We start from the raw sequence: 17,839 nt of genomic DNA on the forward strand, positions 1-17,839 counted from the left end.
GACACATTATGAGTAACTCCTTCAGTTTAGCATCCATCAATCCCTGCTATGGATTCCAAGGTTCATGCTCTGTTTTGTTGTTTTGTTTTGTTTTGTTTGAGACAGAGTCTCACTCCGTCACCAGGCTCCAGGCTGGAGTGCAGTGGCAGGACCTCAGCTCACTGCAACCTCTGCCTCCTGGGTTCAAGCAATTCTCCTGCCTCAGCCTCCCGAGTAGCGGGTACTACAGGCACATGCCACCACGCCCAGCTATTTTTTTTTTTTTTTGTATTTTTAGTAGAGACGGGGTTTCACCATGTTGACCAGGATGGTCTCAATCTCTTGACCTCGTGATCCGTCTGCCTCGGCTTCCCAAAGTGCTGGGATTACAGGCGTGAGCCAACTCTGTTCTTAAAGAAACCCAGTCTACAGCATATCTGACTGATAGACCTGCTATATCAGGCAAATTCATAGGATGAATGTCTATGATGAAGATATACAATATCCACTTAATTCCTGTTAATTGCTGTTGAGCTCTGCTGTGGATCCCCCAAGCATTTCCCAGATAATTAAGGTACATGTCTAGCTCTGCCTTCTAATTTCTTGATAGACAACCAGGTATGTGCTTATTGCTCTTGCAATTTTTAAAAATACCATTTATTAAGTATATACTATGTGTCAGTCTGTGTGTACTAGGAAGTGATTTTACTTATAATTCTCACAATGAACTTGCAAGTTCGATCAGTATGATTATCCTGTTCTTTCCAGAATAAATGGTGGTTCAGAGAAGTGGAGCCATAGTGAAGGTGAGGCCGGGATTTGGAGCGCTGTCAGTAACTGTCAGCCTTTACAACCTGGCAGGGGCCTAGCACACTGAGAAGTCTGTCTCAGAACCTAAAAAGGATGGTAATAGCTTCTCCTTTGAGGCTGACTCACAGGAAGCCTTTTCCTCATTTGTAAGCTGCACATTTCTGAGTGAAAACAGGCTAAGTGTGTCTTTGAGTGTTTGGGGTGGGAATGGGATTCTAATTGATTAAAAGACAATTTTCCAGAAAAAGTTGATTGCAATCTAAATTTTGCTAAGACAAGAGACTGATGTCATTGCTGCATAGCTCTGCCGTGGTTCCTCCAAGCCCTTCCCAGTAAGCCATGCCATCCACCACTTTAGCTCACAATTTCTCTGCTCCACTATCCCTCCAAACCAAGGCATTAATGTATTCTAAACAAAGGCTTATATCACAGAGTGTAATTTTTAAAGGTGCCTTTTAAAAAGACAAATATTGACTGGGCATGGTGACTCATGCCTGTAATCCCAGAACTTTGGGAGGCCAAGTTGGGCAGATTGCTTGAGGTCAGGAGTTCGAGACCAGCGTGGCCAAAATGGTAAAACCCTGTCTCTACTAAAAATACATAAAATTAGCTGGGCGTGGTGGTGCATGCCTGTAGTCCTAGCTACTTAGGGGGCTGAGGCGGGAGAATTGCTTGAACACAGGAAGTGGAGGTTGCAGTGAGCCAAGATCGTGCCACAGCACTCCAACCTGGGTGACAGAGTGAGACTCCATCTCAAAAAAAGAAACAAAAGAGATAGAACTATTCCCTGATTTTTAGATATTGTTTTTTGTTTTGGTTGCTTGATGGGTTGAATGTTATGTTTTGGCGGAGGGTTTTGTTTTTTTTTCCTCTCTCTCTCTCTTTGTATTAGGGCCTACCAGTAATTGTAAGGACACAGAGGGCGATGTAATATAATATAATTTCTTCTGAGAATCTGCAGCATCAATTCTGGCACACAGAAAAACTACAGACATTTGTTGGAAGAAAGAAAGGAAGGGCGGAAAGGAGTTAGTTTATTTCCTGGAATTTATTTTGAAGAATAGAAACATCCAAATGTTTCACACTTGAAAAGTGAAGTAAAACTATTACACATATTTTTTAAACTCCAAAGCTAAATCCAAGATAAATCATGTGATTATTCTGTTTCGAAAGATTTCATGACATGGTTATTACAAAATATAACTCTTCTTTTTCCTAGATCACTGAATGGTTTTTAATCATTAATTACAGAGTAGAAAGCTTAGGAATCTGAGGACTTAAAACTACTGTTATGCCTCATTTCTCCTGGGTGAGGATAAGTTGGTTTGAGATGATGTGGTAAAAAAACTGGGCACCATGATTTAGTTTCCAAGCATCAGTAACACACCCTTTTAGAAACCTGTCTACTGGACTAGGTGAAAAACACTTATTTGTTCGCATTTCTGTACTTTGGGCTCAAAATAAAAATGCAGTGTAGGTCAGTCACCGAGGTTTGATTGTTACAGTCATTCTCACCTGCCATTCTTATTTATTTGTTAGTAGTGAATAGCTTTCTCCAGGCCCTACAGATACTATGTAGACTTTTGACCCTGTAAGGCACCTTGGAGAAGGTCTATTTCTGTATTGTGATCTAGACTTGAAAAACACAAAGCTATGGAGCCATTTATCTAAAGACCCTTCACTGCCGAGCTAGCACCTTCATTTGGATTTCGTGGTCCTGCCTGGGATGGCAAGTTAACATCTGAGGACTGAGGTAGGAATCCAGGAAGAAAAGAGAGTTCCTTCAATCCATGGATTTCCACTTCATCATGCTATATCTAGGAATGAGATGTCCGTGAACATTTCTTACCTCCATTTGGCTTTATTGTTTTTCTTTCATGTACCCTGCCTGGGTGGTTTAAAGATTTTCCACTTGTGAAAATAAAAGCTAAATGTAAAACTGTATACCTGGTTGATGTAATCAATTATGTCATATATCAATTATGTCAGAGGGAATATATAAGTATATAAATAAAATGATTAAAAAAATACACCAAACTCTAACAAATGTTACCTCCAAGTAGTGGTAAAAATAAGTAACAGTAACAGTTGTATTCTTGGAAACTTTATGCTTTTCAAGTTTTCTAATGTGACAATGGGTTTCTTTGAGAATAAGATAAAAAAGAAAATAGTATTAAACATCCATGTCAAATCATTTTAGTGAAGTAGCAGGAGACTCATACACTGCGATACAGGAACGCACGCATAGCTAACACATGATACAGATCTTCCATGTGGGAAGGTTTCTAACCATGGCCCTTTCCAGATCCTATTTTCTAAGAAGTTCATTATCAGCCTGCAAGGGGCCCCAGCAACCAGGTTGCAAGGACTTTGCTTTCGCAGTTACCAGTAGTCAGAGAGCTCTGTGGGCTGAAGCCCAGCGTCTTGGGGATTTGGCCTCACATCCCTTGGGCTACCAGATGACCACAGGGCCTTTGTGGACATCCATGTGGAGTACATTCTGAATCAAATCACAGTTGGTGATGACTGATCACCCTGTCTCAATTTAGACTAATAGCAGCAATTTCAGTAGCACTGCATATAATTTATTTATAATCACCCTGTCTCAATTAAACTAATAGCAGCAATTTTGGTTGCACTCCGTGTAACCAAGTATGTTTTGACAGGAAAATATATTGTCGGTGAAGGAGTGGTGAGGCGGAGGGAGAGAGGATGGGAGAAGACGGGAGAAAGGTGAGACAGTTCTACAGGAGGCAAGTCCTGACATCAGCTGAAGTCTGCATGCAATCCCTTTTCCTAAGCTCACAAGTTTTTTTACATGGGTGTATTGAGAGGTATAATTTGTATGGGGGGTGAGTTTTGGGGTAACTACATACATGGAAAAGTCTTGATTATACTTCTACACTGAGATATTTATTTCATCGTTTCCTAATATCACAGCTAAGGTTGAACCTCAGAAATGCTCTTTAGGCTAGTGAGAACACAGATTTTTTTTTTTTTTTTTTTTTTTTTCCAGACAGAATCTCTCTCTGTCGCCCAGGCTGAAGTACAGTGGCGCGATCTCGGCTCACTGCAACCTCCACCTCCCGGGTTCAGGGGATTCTCCTGCCTCAGCCTCCCAAGTAGCGGAGACTATAGGTGCATGCCGCCACACCTGGCTAATTTTTGTATTTTTAGTAGGACGCAGATTCAACGTGTTAGCTAGGATGGTCTTGATCTCCTGACCTTATGATCCAACCACCTTGGCCTCCCAAAGTGCTGGGATTACAGGAGTGAGCCACCGCGCCCGGCCAAGAACACAGATTTTAAAGTCAGAAAGGCTTTGTTGGACTACTAATTCATTCATTCACCAGGAGCATGGCCTGGGGGTGGCCAGTTTATCTCTCAGAGCCTTAGTTTCCTCCCCAGTAAAATGAGATTGTCAGTCCTACCTGCTTCACAGTGTTGTATAGTTTAAGTCAAGTAATGTCGGCAGCACATTAAGTAAAATTCTGAGCGCATCGTAGGCACTCAAAGAATGACGCATTTGTGCAAAATGGCAGGAAATCCAAAGACAAAGGAGTCTGGCTCAGAACACAGAAAGAATATACTCTGGAATGGGTCAGTGATCCCCACCACCCACCTGGGCCTTTTAAACCAACATCTACAGAATTCTTACCTTGCTATGTATATTTCAGCTAGGCCAATAACAAGAAGCTTTTTGCATTTTCCATAATGTTTCAAGACAGAAGACCAAAGATTTAAACTGGCATGTATTAAGTAACTGCCATTCCCATCCTATAGACACTGGTCAAGATGGACTTGCAGACAGTAGACCAGGGGAGTCTAATCCCTTTGCTCACCCTACAATTGGCCAAGAAGCCTATTCTGGAAAAATTTATGTACCTAGTTTTCCAAGCTCATAAGCTAAACATTATTGTTTTACTCCCCGCTTCTCTTTTCCTTCATATCCAGTAATCAATTTCTGCCCATTCTACCATTCAAACATCTGAGTCTGTCCTTCCTACTTCATTCTCACCGCTGCACCTGCATTTGACCACCACCATTTCTTGCCTATTGTACCTGCTGTTTAAGTGGCCTCTCACCCTCTCCACTTCAGTCCAAGTTAGATTTATAAAGTCCAAGCCTGGTGAGGCCACTCATCTCCTCAAAAGCCCTTCAATGGCTTCTCATTACTATTAGACTATAGTTCAAAATACTTGGCACAGTCCACAAGGCTTTGCATGATCCAGCTCTATGTGTCCAGCCCCGTCCTGATCCACACTGGCTTTCCTATGATGCTCCAGATTGCCCTGGTCTTCTTTAATTCTTTAAACACACCACGCTCTTTTTCACATCAAGGCCTTCACACATCCTTTACCCGCTGAGTGGGGTCCTCTTCCCCATTCTTTTAGACCAATAAGTTACTACCTGTTCTTTCTGTCTTTCTGGATTTCTCCAAAGTTTATTCATTTCCCTCTATAATATGCCCCCTCAGCATGCTGTATGTCTCTCTTTTCACATGTGTTAATAATGGTTAAACTCAGGAAACTGCCTTACTCATCACTGGATTTTCAGTGCATAACACACTCAGCATACCCCCAAGTAGAAGCTGTTAAAAAATTAGCAAAACCTAGGAGAAAGGGCAAAAAAATTACTGTGTGCCTTTTAAATATCATATGAGATCATTGTCTAACAAGCTCACTCTGTACTCCAAAGGGACATATATGTACTACTTATAAAGTTACAACCACTTCAAAGTAGATGCTGGCTTTTTAGAAGACCAATAAGTTTCAAAATATTCATTTGATGATCAAACTGAAAGTTGTTTCTGTGTAGTAGAAAGGATAAGACGCATGATCATGGCTATATTGCCTTGTAGAACATTAATCACTTGTACATCCATCTTTGTGCACAATGCTGGATCTTATTCTAGCATCCAGTTTTCCAATGACCACATATGCTTCGGTCTCTTGTATCTTTTCTGCACTATCTTTGTCATCTTGCTACTTCCCTCATTCATGAGTTAAATGGAACCTTGACAGGTGTTCACTATATACCTGTATGACAGTGATGTTTTTAACTTTTTGCAAATTATGCTTTGATAGAGCAACTTAGTAAGAATGCAACAAATCTTTGATGACTCAACTAGCTGACTGACTCTTAGAATAAACTCTGACCGGGCCCTCCAGTGGAGAACATTAGGTGAGCAAAAGGAAAAGAAAAAGAGAAAACTATTGAAAAATACAGTCTTGTTCTTGGGGAATTTGCTGGAGAATAGGAAAACTTGATGTTCATACCTTGAAAAATTAAAAAGCAGTTTCAGACCAGGCATGGTGGCTCATGCCTGTAATCCCAGCACTTTGGGAGGCAGAGGCGAGTGGATCACCTGAGGTCAGGGGTTCGAGACCAGCCTGGCCAACCCGTCGCTACCAAAAATACAAAAATTAGCCAGGCGTGGTGGCACATGCCTATAATCCCAGCTACTTGGGAGGCTGAGGCAGGAGAATCACTTGAACCCAGGAGGTGGAGGTTGCAGTGAGCCGAGATCATGCCATTGCACTCCAGCCTGGGTGACAAGAGTGAAACTCCATCTCAAAAGAAAAATAAAAGCAGTTGCAAAGACTTCGATTAAGAAGTAGACATATACACAGAAGGACAGTTGTGTTGGCTGATATTTTCTTCACTAAGAAGCCCTCTCTATTACAGATCTATAGCCTAGACTCTAGTGTGGGTACCAAGTAAACTGGAATAGGTAGCTCTGGAGTTGGGGTCTATGTGGCAGTGGCTGCTGGTGCTTCCCAAGATCTGTCTTCTCTCCTTTGCTCAGACAACATTGCTAAAGTATTTTTCCCCATCTCCTTTGCAGTTAGTGGTGGCCATGTGACTGAGCTCTACTCAATGGAATTTGAAGGGATGTGAGTCATCTCCAGACAGGACCCATGAAAACTTCCCAGAAGCAATTCTCACTCTCTCTTCTCCTATCCACTGGCAGAATGAGTGGGCTCCAAGGAGTTGGAGGGGCGTACAGCCATTGGAGGAAGGAGCTTTGCTTCCAAAAGACCATGTGGAGCAGTTTCCTTACTGACTCACACTGAAGGTGAACTTTTATTGGGTTAGCCACGGAGATCTTGGGGTTGTTTGCTGAGTAGTTAGACTGCTCTGGAAGCTAGAGGGCTTGACTCAGACCTCTCTCTTTCTAGAAGTCCTCCCTAACCATTCCAGTCCACAGTGACCTTATCATTTAGTGACCTAATATGATAGCACATGCTATCTGACTCATGAAACCCTGCATTTATGTACTTTTTGAGTTATTTAACTAATTAATATTTAAACTGTATTCCATGGAAAACTACCTCTCAAGATAATGTTGCTAGGTATTTCATTAAAAAGAGTTCCATGGGTAAATAAGTTTACGGAAACATTACATTGAATGGGTTTCATTTTTGCAGGAATTTCCAAAATTTCTAATGAGATAATGGAATTTGTAGAGTTATAGAATACAGAGTTTCTCTCTTTGATCATGGGATTTTTTTTTTCATAAACTACAGTTTGGGAAACACGCATATGACGCTTTCACTTGCATATATATATATATATATCTTGTGTCTCTCATGAGGTACAAATCATGAAGAAGTAAATTTATTGTGATCTGATACTCTGTACTCAAAGTATAAAATACAATGTGATAGTGACCATCTCTGAGAGGACAACAGAGTAACAGTGTAGAAAACTTAAGTCTGGGTGAGAGACAGAAGGAAGGCTTTAGGGAGGCAAGAGATATGGGTTGGACCTTAGATGAACAGAAGTTTTCCAGTGGGGAAAGAACAGGTGGGTTAACAGAAAAAAACACCTCAGGTAAAGGGAACAACATGCACAGAAAGGGGAGTAAATTTTGGCAATGGAAATTAAATAGAAGCAGTTGGATTCTGCCTGCCAAATTTACACTTGCTATTCCAGCTCCTTCCTGCACTGCTTTGAAAAGAATCAACACCCCTTCTCCCTCTACTGTACAACTGCAGGCCCCTGGAGAGCAAGGATCATGTCTTATTTGTCACTTCAACCCCCTTTCGTTTATATGACCTGAGACATAGTTCACGTACAGATGAGGTTACACAGCCCTCTGAGATTTATCATCTGAAAATGGGATGTACAGCCCTCATGGGGTGGTGATATTATTTAAATTAAAAAATGAATGCTAAGCATTTAACATTGTGCCTGGCACACAGTCCATGCTCTAGAAACATTAGCTCCTAATATCATTAGCTAAAGAAAAGCTTGTGGAAAAAAGAAAGCAAGGCGGGAAAGGGGAAAGGAGTGAGACAAGAGGCTCACAGGGACATCTAGCTCTCCCGTTTCATTTTCCCACGTAGCTAAAACTGAAAGTCAGAGGTCCCTTTCCCGCTATTTTGGAAACAATCCTTCCTTTACTTCATTTTTCAAAATCTGAAGAGAGATGTTGGGTCAAACATCCATGTGTACCGCCAAGGGCCGGGGTCAGGGACGAAGATCACACAGGATGCAACGGGACGAAGGGAACAGAGGGTCCTTTGGAGAAGAACAGCTCCTGCCTGCACCACTCCTTGTGCTGGTGTCTGTTTGCATCCACACACAGGCCAGGCCTGTGGGCCCTGGGGTCCCTGGGAAAGCAGGCTGGAGGGTTTGTTTTGTCCTTGGCCCGCGTCCCTGGGATCTAATGAGAAACCAAAGGAACAGAGAGAGCCTGGAGCCTCCTCTTCGGGGGCCTATGTACCTGACATATTGTATTTTTACAATAAAATTCATAACATGGAGAGGCCAGAGAGCCAAAGATGTGGCTTTTAGAGACCAATTAATTCCAGAGAGTTTTAAAGCAGTGCCAGCTGCTTTGGAGGGGACATGAGGATACAGGGAGAAAAATGTCCATCTCTTTGCACTAGCGTTTCCCACTGCCCCAAATGAGAAGGGAGTGAGACCACTGGGAAGAACGCCGGGTTGGGACAGGAAGACAGGAGTTTGGTAAGAGGAGAATAATGCCCCACTGGGCAGACCCCTTGGATGGGATCAGAGGTGAACAGACAGCTTTTCTGAGAACAAGCATCTCTGGAGATGCTTTGCTGACAGAGTTGAGGGCTGAAAGGTCCCCCCAAAAATGTGTTGAAGGGGTACACAGAGCAGAGTCCCACCTGGAGTGACCTTGGCATCCCAGGACTCCTGGGAGTAGGCTACAGGGCATATTGGGCATATGGAAGGATGGAATGGGGGTCAAAAGTCCTTGCATTTACCTTTAGTTTTGGGGGAAAGGGAGTATTTAAGCAATATATACTAGATTTGTAGTATATACTATAATATATTAAGTAATATTAAATATATATTACATAATATTACTTCATTTTCCTCCTCATGTTCTTCTGTGTTTTCAAGCAGATAGACATACATATATATGTCTCTCTCTCTCTGTCTCTCTCTCTCATATATATGTATGTCTACCTGCTTGAAAACAGAATAACATGAGGAGGAAAATGAAGTATATATTACTTTCTTTCTCTCTCTCTCTATATATATATATGTATAGATATATCTACATATATGTGGATATATCTATATAGATAGATAGATATATGTAGATATATCTATAGAGAGAGAGAGAGAAAGAGAGAGAAAGGAGGAAGGATGGAGACATACCCAAATATTAATATGGATTTATTGATTATTTCAGAATAATGTGATAATAGGTGATTTTTTTCTTCTGTTTTGAAGCCTGGGAGATGGAAGGAAATTCACCTTTGTTTCTGTTTGTATGTACTTTCTCATTATTTAACAAATGTAGAATACTCCGGAGAGAAAAATAGAAAAAACTGAAATTACAGTTGATCTTCATTTTCCTCCTCATGCTCTTCTGTGTTTTCAAGCCCACTATAACAGGTTTTACAATTTGAATCAGAAGCATCAATCATTCATATTTCAAAAGGCCAGCATTTCCTTCATAGCTCGCCTTTGGCCTCTGGGAAAGAGGCTGGATTTCTGCCACTAGCCAGGCCTTTGTCTTCAGGTACCATGAGTTCTCAGGATTCAGTCTAGCACGGGGCCTTAAAAAGTCATGTAGGCTCCTCGGGGCTTACTAGTTCTGTAAGATGGAAACACCTTCTTTGCCTCCTGCAAAGGGCCCTTGTGAACATTCTTTGCTGATTGTAAAGACCCACATAGATGTGGAGAGAAAACAGACTCCTGTGGAAGTGTAGACGCTTCCTCTGAGTTCTGCTAAACCCTTACTGGTATAAATGGCTGCAAGTGATTTAAAGATGAAGGAGCCATTTGCCTGGCAGGGAGTAAAGGGATGGTGGTCTTTCCCACAGATGGAGGCCGTGAGAACTGGCCCTGAGCCACCGCAGCCTGGGCTATTCCTCCCCAGACCTTCTGCCCCAGATTAAAGGGAACAATGAAATTCCCCCCACCACAGTCCTCTACTCAAAAACCATTAAAGGGCCTGCCCCCATAGCTGCAAGACACAGGCCTAGTCCATGTTATCCTGTGTGGTCCACCAGACCTTTTACAATCTGATCCCAACCCACTGCCCAAGATCCATCTCTCTCTCATACTTAATGCATCAACCAGTCATTCCCACAATATTGTGGATGCTTCCAGGACTCCGGGTATTCTCATACACTGTTCTTTCAGCCATAAGCCCTCTCCGTTCCTTATGTGACCAGGTGTTAAGATCCAGTTTCAGTGTCACCACTCCCCGCTGCCCCCTGCAGTTGGCAGAGCTGTTAGCACAGGCTGCTGTTTACCGAGCACTGGCTGTAAATCTCCACAGATGTACGCAGGCAGAAACAGTGATTTTCTGCATGGGTGTGTGTGTTTGGGCATACATAGATCTAGTATATAGAGATAATAGTTTCTGAACAATGATTTATATTTGCTCCTACAATAACAATGGCCATGATAATGATAATGACAATGTCTTGTTAATTTTTTTTCCCAGCCCTCGTGTAAATAGGAACACAGTAAGTGAATGTTGAACAAGTGATCAAGCACACTGCTCCAAGTGGAAGAGGTAGGAGGAGGGGAGGGGAGGGGAGGAGAAGCACTGAAAGAATCTCATTCTACGTGCTGTGAACTCACAGGGTGGTCTGCATCCAGCTCTGCTCCGTAGCTGAGAATCTGATTGGCAAATCTGTCCAGCTCTTGAATGGTTCTCGGGAACCAGGGCACTGCAACACAGAGAAGGCAAAGTCCTGAGTGCAGAGTGACATGGCCAAAGGCCTCGCTGAGAACAGAAGTGGGGATCCCGGTCAGTGATGGCAGGCGGGCTTCCAGATAACTCCAAAATTACTATTATTCAAAAGTTAAACTCAGTTTCCTTAGAAACTCATTCCCAAATACATTCTCTTTCCTGGAGATTTTCTCTGAATTATCTCAAAACTCATCTCCCTCCCACCCATCATGGCAGTTTTCTTTGATGGTTTTCATTAGCAGCAGAATTTTTAATTTTATTTTATTATATTTTTTGCTCTGTTGCAGACTGGAGTATATTGGCACATGATCTTGGCTCAGTGTGACCTCTGCCTCCTGAGTTCAAGCGACTCTCCTGCCTTAGCCTCTTGAGTAGCTGGGATTACAGAAGTGTGCCACCATGCCTGGCTCATTTTTGTAGGTTTTTTTTTTTTTTTGGTAGAGACAGAGTTTCACTATGTTGGTCAGGCTTTTCTCGAACTCCTGACCTCAGGTGACCTGCCCCATGCCCCTTGGGCTCCCAAAGTGCTGGGATTATAGGCATGCCCCACTGTGTCCGGCCATTAGCAGCAGAATACATACAGTCCCAAAATATAAATTATAGAAAACCAGACTGTTCTCATGTAAACAAGTTTGTGAGACCCCATTTTCCCATTATGTATTTCCCTTCCAAAGGCCCCAGGCACTGCAGCAAAATCTTTCTATCACAAAGCCAGTTAGAAAGCTACTGTTGAAGCAGAGGGAATGGAGTCAGGCAGTTGGGATGTGAAGACACCTCACAGCACCTAAAGGATTTCAGATTTGCTTCTGAGGCAGCATAGAGGGGAAGGGGTTGGGCTTGAGTGGGGTGGACTACAACACCCAGGTCCTGCAGAGAGAGCGGCCCAGGGAGGGCACTTGGCAGCACCAAAATCCTTGTGGCTTACAGGAAACAAGACACATCACAGGTGAAATTGTCCCAGGAATGAACAGAGACAAGGACATTCTCGACTGTAAGTTCCATGAGGGCAGAAGCCTGGGGTACTTTGTTGTACCAGGCATAAAGAGAAAAAGAAGGGAGGAAGGAAAAGGGAAGGGAGTGAGAGAAGGGGGAAAGAAAAGTCATCTTAAAAGTCATGGGCTCACCCTGGTATGTTAACATTTAAGGTGTTAACAGCAGTAACCACCATCCAGAGTGCCTGTTCTGGTATAGTTGCTATTTCTGAAGTACCGCCAAGAAAAGGAAGGCATTATAACCCTTCTTGCGTGGATAAGAAACTGAGGCTCTAAAAACCAACTCTAAAAGCTGGTCACACCAGGAGTAAGAAAGTGGTTGATTCAAGAAGAATCCGCGGAGCCAAAACAGATGCGCTGGGAAACTTGAAGTGAGCTCAAGGCTTCCAGGCCTGAAATGAGGTCGAGGGGAAGATGCTGGACTTCCAATAAGCATCTGGTCTGGCTTAGAATACAGGCTCCATCTACCTGTTTATCGTCTCTGTGTCTCAGTCACTCCTCCGTCAAATGGGAGTAAAACGACTGTAGGAAGAACAGCAAACGTGTTTTTGAAGCCTTCCCATGTGCCAGGCACTGTGCGTAGCATTTCTGCTTCAGCAGTTCCTTGAATCTGAGGATCCTTGTGGGCAGTGAATGAGGAACAGGCAAAGGACGCCGCTCAGTGTCTGGCACATGAAAGGTGACTTTCCAGCTGACACCCGTTATTCATGATTCTGACCAGCTTAGATGGAGAAGGAAAGAGCATGCGTGCCATCTAGTGGCCAGCCTTCGGAAATGCCATCCATGATTTAAACAGGAACCTCAGGAGGCGCAGCAGCTGCATTCCAGCAAAAAAAGAACTGATTCCAGCAGTTCATAAAGGTCCATTTATAGCCTTGTTTCTGCAGAGCTGAGGAGCCTAGGCTCTCTACCACCCATGTTAGCAATACAAGCTAACACTGAATACTGTTTTAAATATTTTACCTGTGAGGTGGATACTGTTAATATTCCCATTTTAAAGACAAGGACACTGAGGTACAGAGAGGTTTAGTGCAAACCCAAATACACACACTGCTAGGAAACAGTGGAATCAGGATTCAAATGCAGGTTCAGCTGACCCTCTGGCCTCTGGTCTTGATCGCCAATCCATCCTGCCACTCATGGGAAGGTGGCAGAGCATATTGGTGAGGGTGGCTGGCTCTGGAGCCAGATTTCCTGTCCAGACATTTCCATGCCCCTAAGCCTGGCCCTCTTTTTCCACATTGGCTCCTTATGGTGAGCAAGAACAGAAGCAGATGCTGTAGCCATCATTCCAGGTAACGCTTCCATCGTACTTGCTGTCTGTCAGACACTGCCCGAAACATTTCACATATGCTACCCCCTTCAATTTTACAACAATCCTTTGAGGTATGTATTATTATTATCCCATTTGACAGATGAAGAAATCGAGCAACAATGAGGACAAGCCTCTTGATAGACCTCCCTGGTCCCAACTGCTGAGACTTTGGAGTCTCAGATGACACAACACCATGCTCTGCTGACTTGCTGAAGAACCTGGCTTCCTGCCTCGTCACCTACACTCCCCTGCAAGCTCTCCTTCCTCTGTGAGTCCAGCATTTGCACTGCACACTGAACCTCTGCTGTCAGTGCCAGAAATGGGGACTGTTTCCTACCCAGGTTTGCAAGGGCTTGAGAAAGGAATCAGCACTTCAGAGTCATCCACGGCTCAGGATCTTCTGAGAGACCTTCCTTGTTTCTCCAGAACATTGCCACCGAGAGGTTTCAATGAATGGCACCCACCTGGACAAGGGGGCCTGTCCCTCTCCTCTGTGTTCAGGACCATGGATAATCCCATCCCCTCACTGGGAAGGTATCCTGTCTCCATTCATTCATTATCTCTCTTTTGCCTGGGAATCATTCATAATTCTGGCAGTCACGGCTGCCCCAGAAATAAGGCAGGCCAGTCCTTTCTTGCTGCACCCCTTCTTACTTAGGGGACCCTTAGAATCACCAAAGGAGATTCCACAAATATGTACGGAGCACCTCCTGCATACCAAGCACAAAGCAGTGGGGGTGCATACAAGGGAGTCTCCACCCTTGTGGTACTTATATTCTGGCAGGGGAAATACAAAATAAGCAATAAATAAATGTAAATACACGACAATGTCAGGAATTTCTTGAAGAAGAAGAATAAAGAAGGACAAGAAAATAGGAAGTGACAGGGATGCTCTATTTTTAAAATACTTTTTTAAATATTCCGTCTTTATTGGGGTATAATTGAACAATAAAAATTGTATATATTTTTATAATATAAAATTACAATTGTATAAAATTGCATTAAATTATATAATTTATATATATTTACAATTATATTTGTATATATTGCATATATTTTATTTATTTATTTATTTATTTATTTGAGACAGAGTCTCACTCTGTCACCCAAGCTGGAGTGCAATGGCACAGTTTCAGCTCACTGCCACCTCTGCCTCTTGGGTTCAAGTGATTCTCCTGCCTCAGAGTAGCTGGGATTACAGGTGCGTGCCACCACCTCCAGCCAATTTTTGTGTTTTTAGTAGAGACAAGGTTTCACCATGTTGACCAGGCTGGCCTCAAACTCCTAATCTCATGATCCGCCCACCTCAGCCTCACAAAGTGCTGGGATTACAGACATAAGCCACTGCGCATGGCCTATTGCATATATTTTATATAAAACTTATATATGTTTGTAATTGTACAAGTATAAATACCATGTAATTAATACATGCATACATCATGGTTACCATGATCAAGTTAATGAACATATTCATCATCTCATGTAGTTGTCATTTTTCCAATGGGGGTGGAGGGGACAAAGACACTTCAGATCTCTCTGAGCAAATTTCAAGTACATAGGGAAGTGTGATTAACAATAGTCACCACGCCGTATATTTGATCCCCAGCACTTGCTCATCTTATGACTGAAGCTTTGCACCCTTGACCATCTCCCAAGTCTCTCATCACCCTACCTGCTGGAAACCACCGTTCTACTCTCTGCTTCTATGAATTCAAGGTTTTTTTTTAATGGATATAAGTGATATCATGCAGTATTTGTCATTCTGTGTCCGGCTTATTTCACTTGGCATAATGCCCTTAGGGTTCACCCATGTTGTCCCAAATGACAAGATGTCCTTTTTTATGGCTGAATAATATATTCTATTGTGTGTGTGTGGAGGGGGGGCGGGTATCACATTTTCTTCATTCATCCACCTGTTGATGGACATGTAGGTGGTTTCCCTTGGCTGTTGTGAATAATACTGCAATGAACAAAGAGATATGTAGATATCTCTGATATATTGCTTTCATTTCCTTTGGATATATACTCAGATGTGAGATTTCTGGAAAGCATAGTAGTTACATTTTAATTTTTTTTGAAGAACTTTCATGCTGTTTTCCATAATGGCTGTGCCAACTTACATCCCCACCAAGAAAGTACAAGGGTTCCCCTTTCTCCACTCCCTTGCCAACACTTATCTCTTGTCTTTTTTATGTTAAAGACAACATGCTATTTACTGAGACATCCTATGCCTCTAGACCCCAGAGGAAAGACCCTGGGACTTGACATTGCCTTGCCATGGTTCAATAGAAACTGGGATAGTCAGGATCTGTCCCTAGTCCAGAGTTGGCTTTCTGTTTGGGTCATGAATAGCCAGTCCTGCAATGGTTGAGAGTCTTGTAACAGCCAGACAGCCCAGGTTTGCATTTCATCTCTGCACTTACTATCTATGAGCCAAGAAAAAGTTATTAAATCTCTCTGTGCCTCACTCTTCCTGTCTTTGAAATGGTGGTAATAGTAGTACTACAAACTATTGCTTTATAAGAACAACATGATGTTAAATGAGTTAATATGCGTGATTTATCGTAAACAGTACTGACACAGTAGATAGTATTACTGTTCAGCTGTAAGTTACATGATGTGTGTGTATGTATATGTACACATACACATGTATTATATATAATTATATATAACTTTTTATACATATAAATATTTTATAAATAAATATATTTTATATTTATTAAAAATAAAACTTTATATTATAAAATTAATATTATATTAAAGTTATTACATTTATATGTTAATATATAATTGTTATTATATAATAATATATTAAAATATATATTATATATTATACATAATTATACATATATAATTTTATATACAGAGAGAGTTTTTCTACTCCATCCTACAGCACAGAACAGAGTGGAAAGTTTACCAGCAAGGCTAGAAAATCTGCCACTTATTTTGTTGTATAACTGGCAAGTGTTTTATCTCCTGGAGCCTTAGTTTCCTTATCCACAAAATAAATTGTTCTTTCCATATTATTGGATAAATTAAATGGGGCAGCAATAGGACACAGAACAGTGGCCCATAATAAGTGCTTCATCAGTGTTAACTGTTAGTATGACAAAGATTTTAATGATGATGGTTAAAGGAGGAGGAGGAGGAAGAAGAGGAAGGAGAAGGAAAGAACAGAGATTGGGATCAAGAAGCTGGTTCTCTGTCCAGCTTTGATATTAAGAGGTTTCTAATCTTGGGCTTCAGTGTCCTCTCTGTAACATGCGGGTGTTAGATTAATCTGATGCTGCAAACCCTTTTGAGTTTCATATTCCGGGACTTGCGGGATCCTGTGAAGGGCTGAAACTGGCCAGAGGATACTTGAAAAGTCAGTTTCACTTCAATCAATGTGTCAACCTCCCTCGTTTATTTTCAGAAGTACATTCACTACATTTGTTCAGCTCCCAAATGCACTGCCTCATTTCCCTTTCTCCTCCAACCAGAGGAACAACCTTCCTCCCCACAGACCGAAACCCGCGGGCATCGCCTTGACTCGGGGCTGTGCGAGCTGGCTGACACCCAGCGAACGCCAGAGGGCAGCAGAACCAGCGTATTTCCAGTTTAGGGTGACTTTTTCTTCCTTTCTCCAAAGGGAACCTCTTATTGGGCCACCTGGCTTCATTCAGTCCCCTTGGTCGGGGGAAAGGCAAAACAAAATAAAAACTAAAACTTTGAAGAACTTGAGAAACTTGCCAAGATTCAGAAGATTCAAGTCTTTGCAAAAAGGAGACAAAGATCAAAACAGCTCACCACATTGCAGACCTCTGAGCTCAGCACCTTGTCGCAGAGGCTGTGAGTGACCCTGAGGGTAGCACTGTGAGGCTGTAGAGAGCTCACCTGAGTCCAGGGGCCTTTGGTGGCTCTGGGACCCCATCATCTTCAAAAAAGGCCCAAAACACAGCCAGGCTGGAGAAGTAGCAAAGACTAGGGACTCATGATACACACTTTGGAGCCAGACAGCCTAGCTCCAATCTCAACTTCGGAACTTCGGAACTTTGGAACTTTGTACCAATTGCTCAATCTCTCTGTTCCCCAGTTTCCCATTTATGAAATAGGTACAATAATAGTGTGTCCTTCAGAGGGTTGATGGGAGGATTCAAATGAGCTCATGTATAAAGAGTGCTTAGAATGATGACTGGCACACGGCAAGCACTTATAAGTATCTGGTAGTGGCTTTATTATCATTCTAGAAGGGCAGGTGAGAAAGGGTGAGAAGGCCTGATGCTCACTTCCTCCATGCAGCAGCCCAGCCCCACCTTTGATCTATTCCCTCATTTGAAGTTAACACCCTCAGATGCAGCCTATGTGTCTTCTGGGGTAGGAGGAAGACCCAAGTCAGCCCTGACCATTAAGAGAAAATCACCAGCTGTCCAGTTGGAAAGCAGGGACAAAGCCTGAGGAACGAGACCAGGAAGACACACCTGGGTGCTGGGTGTTGGGGATGGAGGGTTGATCCCTGATGTGGCTCTCTTCCCAGCTTGCAGAGGTGTGAAGCAGGCAGTGTGAGGA

At 42.6% G+C, this 17,839-nt stretch overlaps 1 protein-coding gene and 1 long non-coding RNA gene across 3 annotated transcripts in view; one reads left to right on the forward strand and one right to left on the reverse strand.

The window, feature by feature from the left end:
- The window catches only part of LOC116565726, a 331,307-nt gene that overhangs the window by 309,064 nt on the left and 4,404 nt on the right, over positions 1-17,839 (forward strand). The gene's annotated exons all lie outside the window — the stretch shown is intronic.
- PAH (phenylalanine hydroxylase) overlaps positions 1-17,839 on the reverse strand; it is a 122,882-nt gene that overhangs the window by 24,434 nt on the left and 80,609 nt on the right. For both annotated transcript variants that reach the window (XM_032299448.1, XM_032299456.1), the window contains one exon: positions 10,873-10,961. In XM_032299448.1, the coding sequence (XP_032155339.1) occupies positions 10,873-10,961 (89 nt within the window). The remainder of the gene's footprint in view (positions 1-10,872; positions 10,962-17,839) is intronic.

The sequence above is a fragment of the Sapajus apella genome, unplaced genomic scaffold (assembly GCF_009761245.1).
Source record: "Sapajus apella isolate SASKATOON/1434 unplaced genomic scaffold, GSC_monkey_1.0 scaffold2, whole genome shotgun sequence".
Lineage (NCBI taxonomy): Eukaryota > Metazoa > Chordata > Mammalia > Primates > Cebidae > Sapajus > Sapajus apella.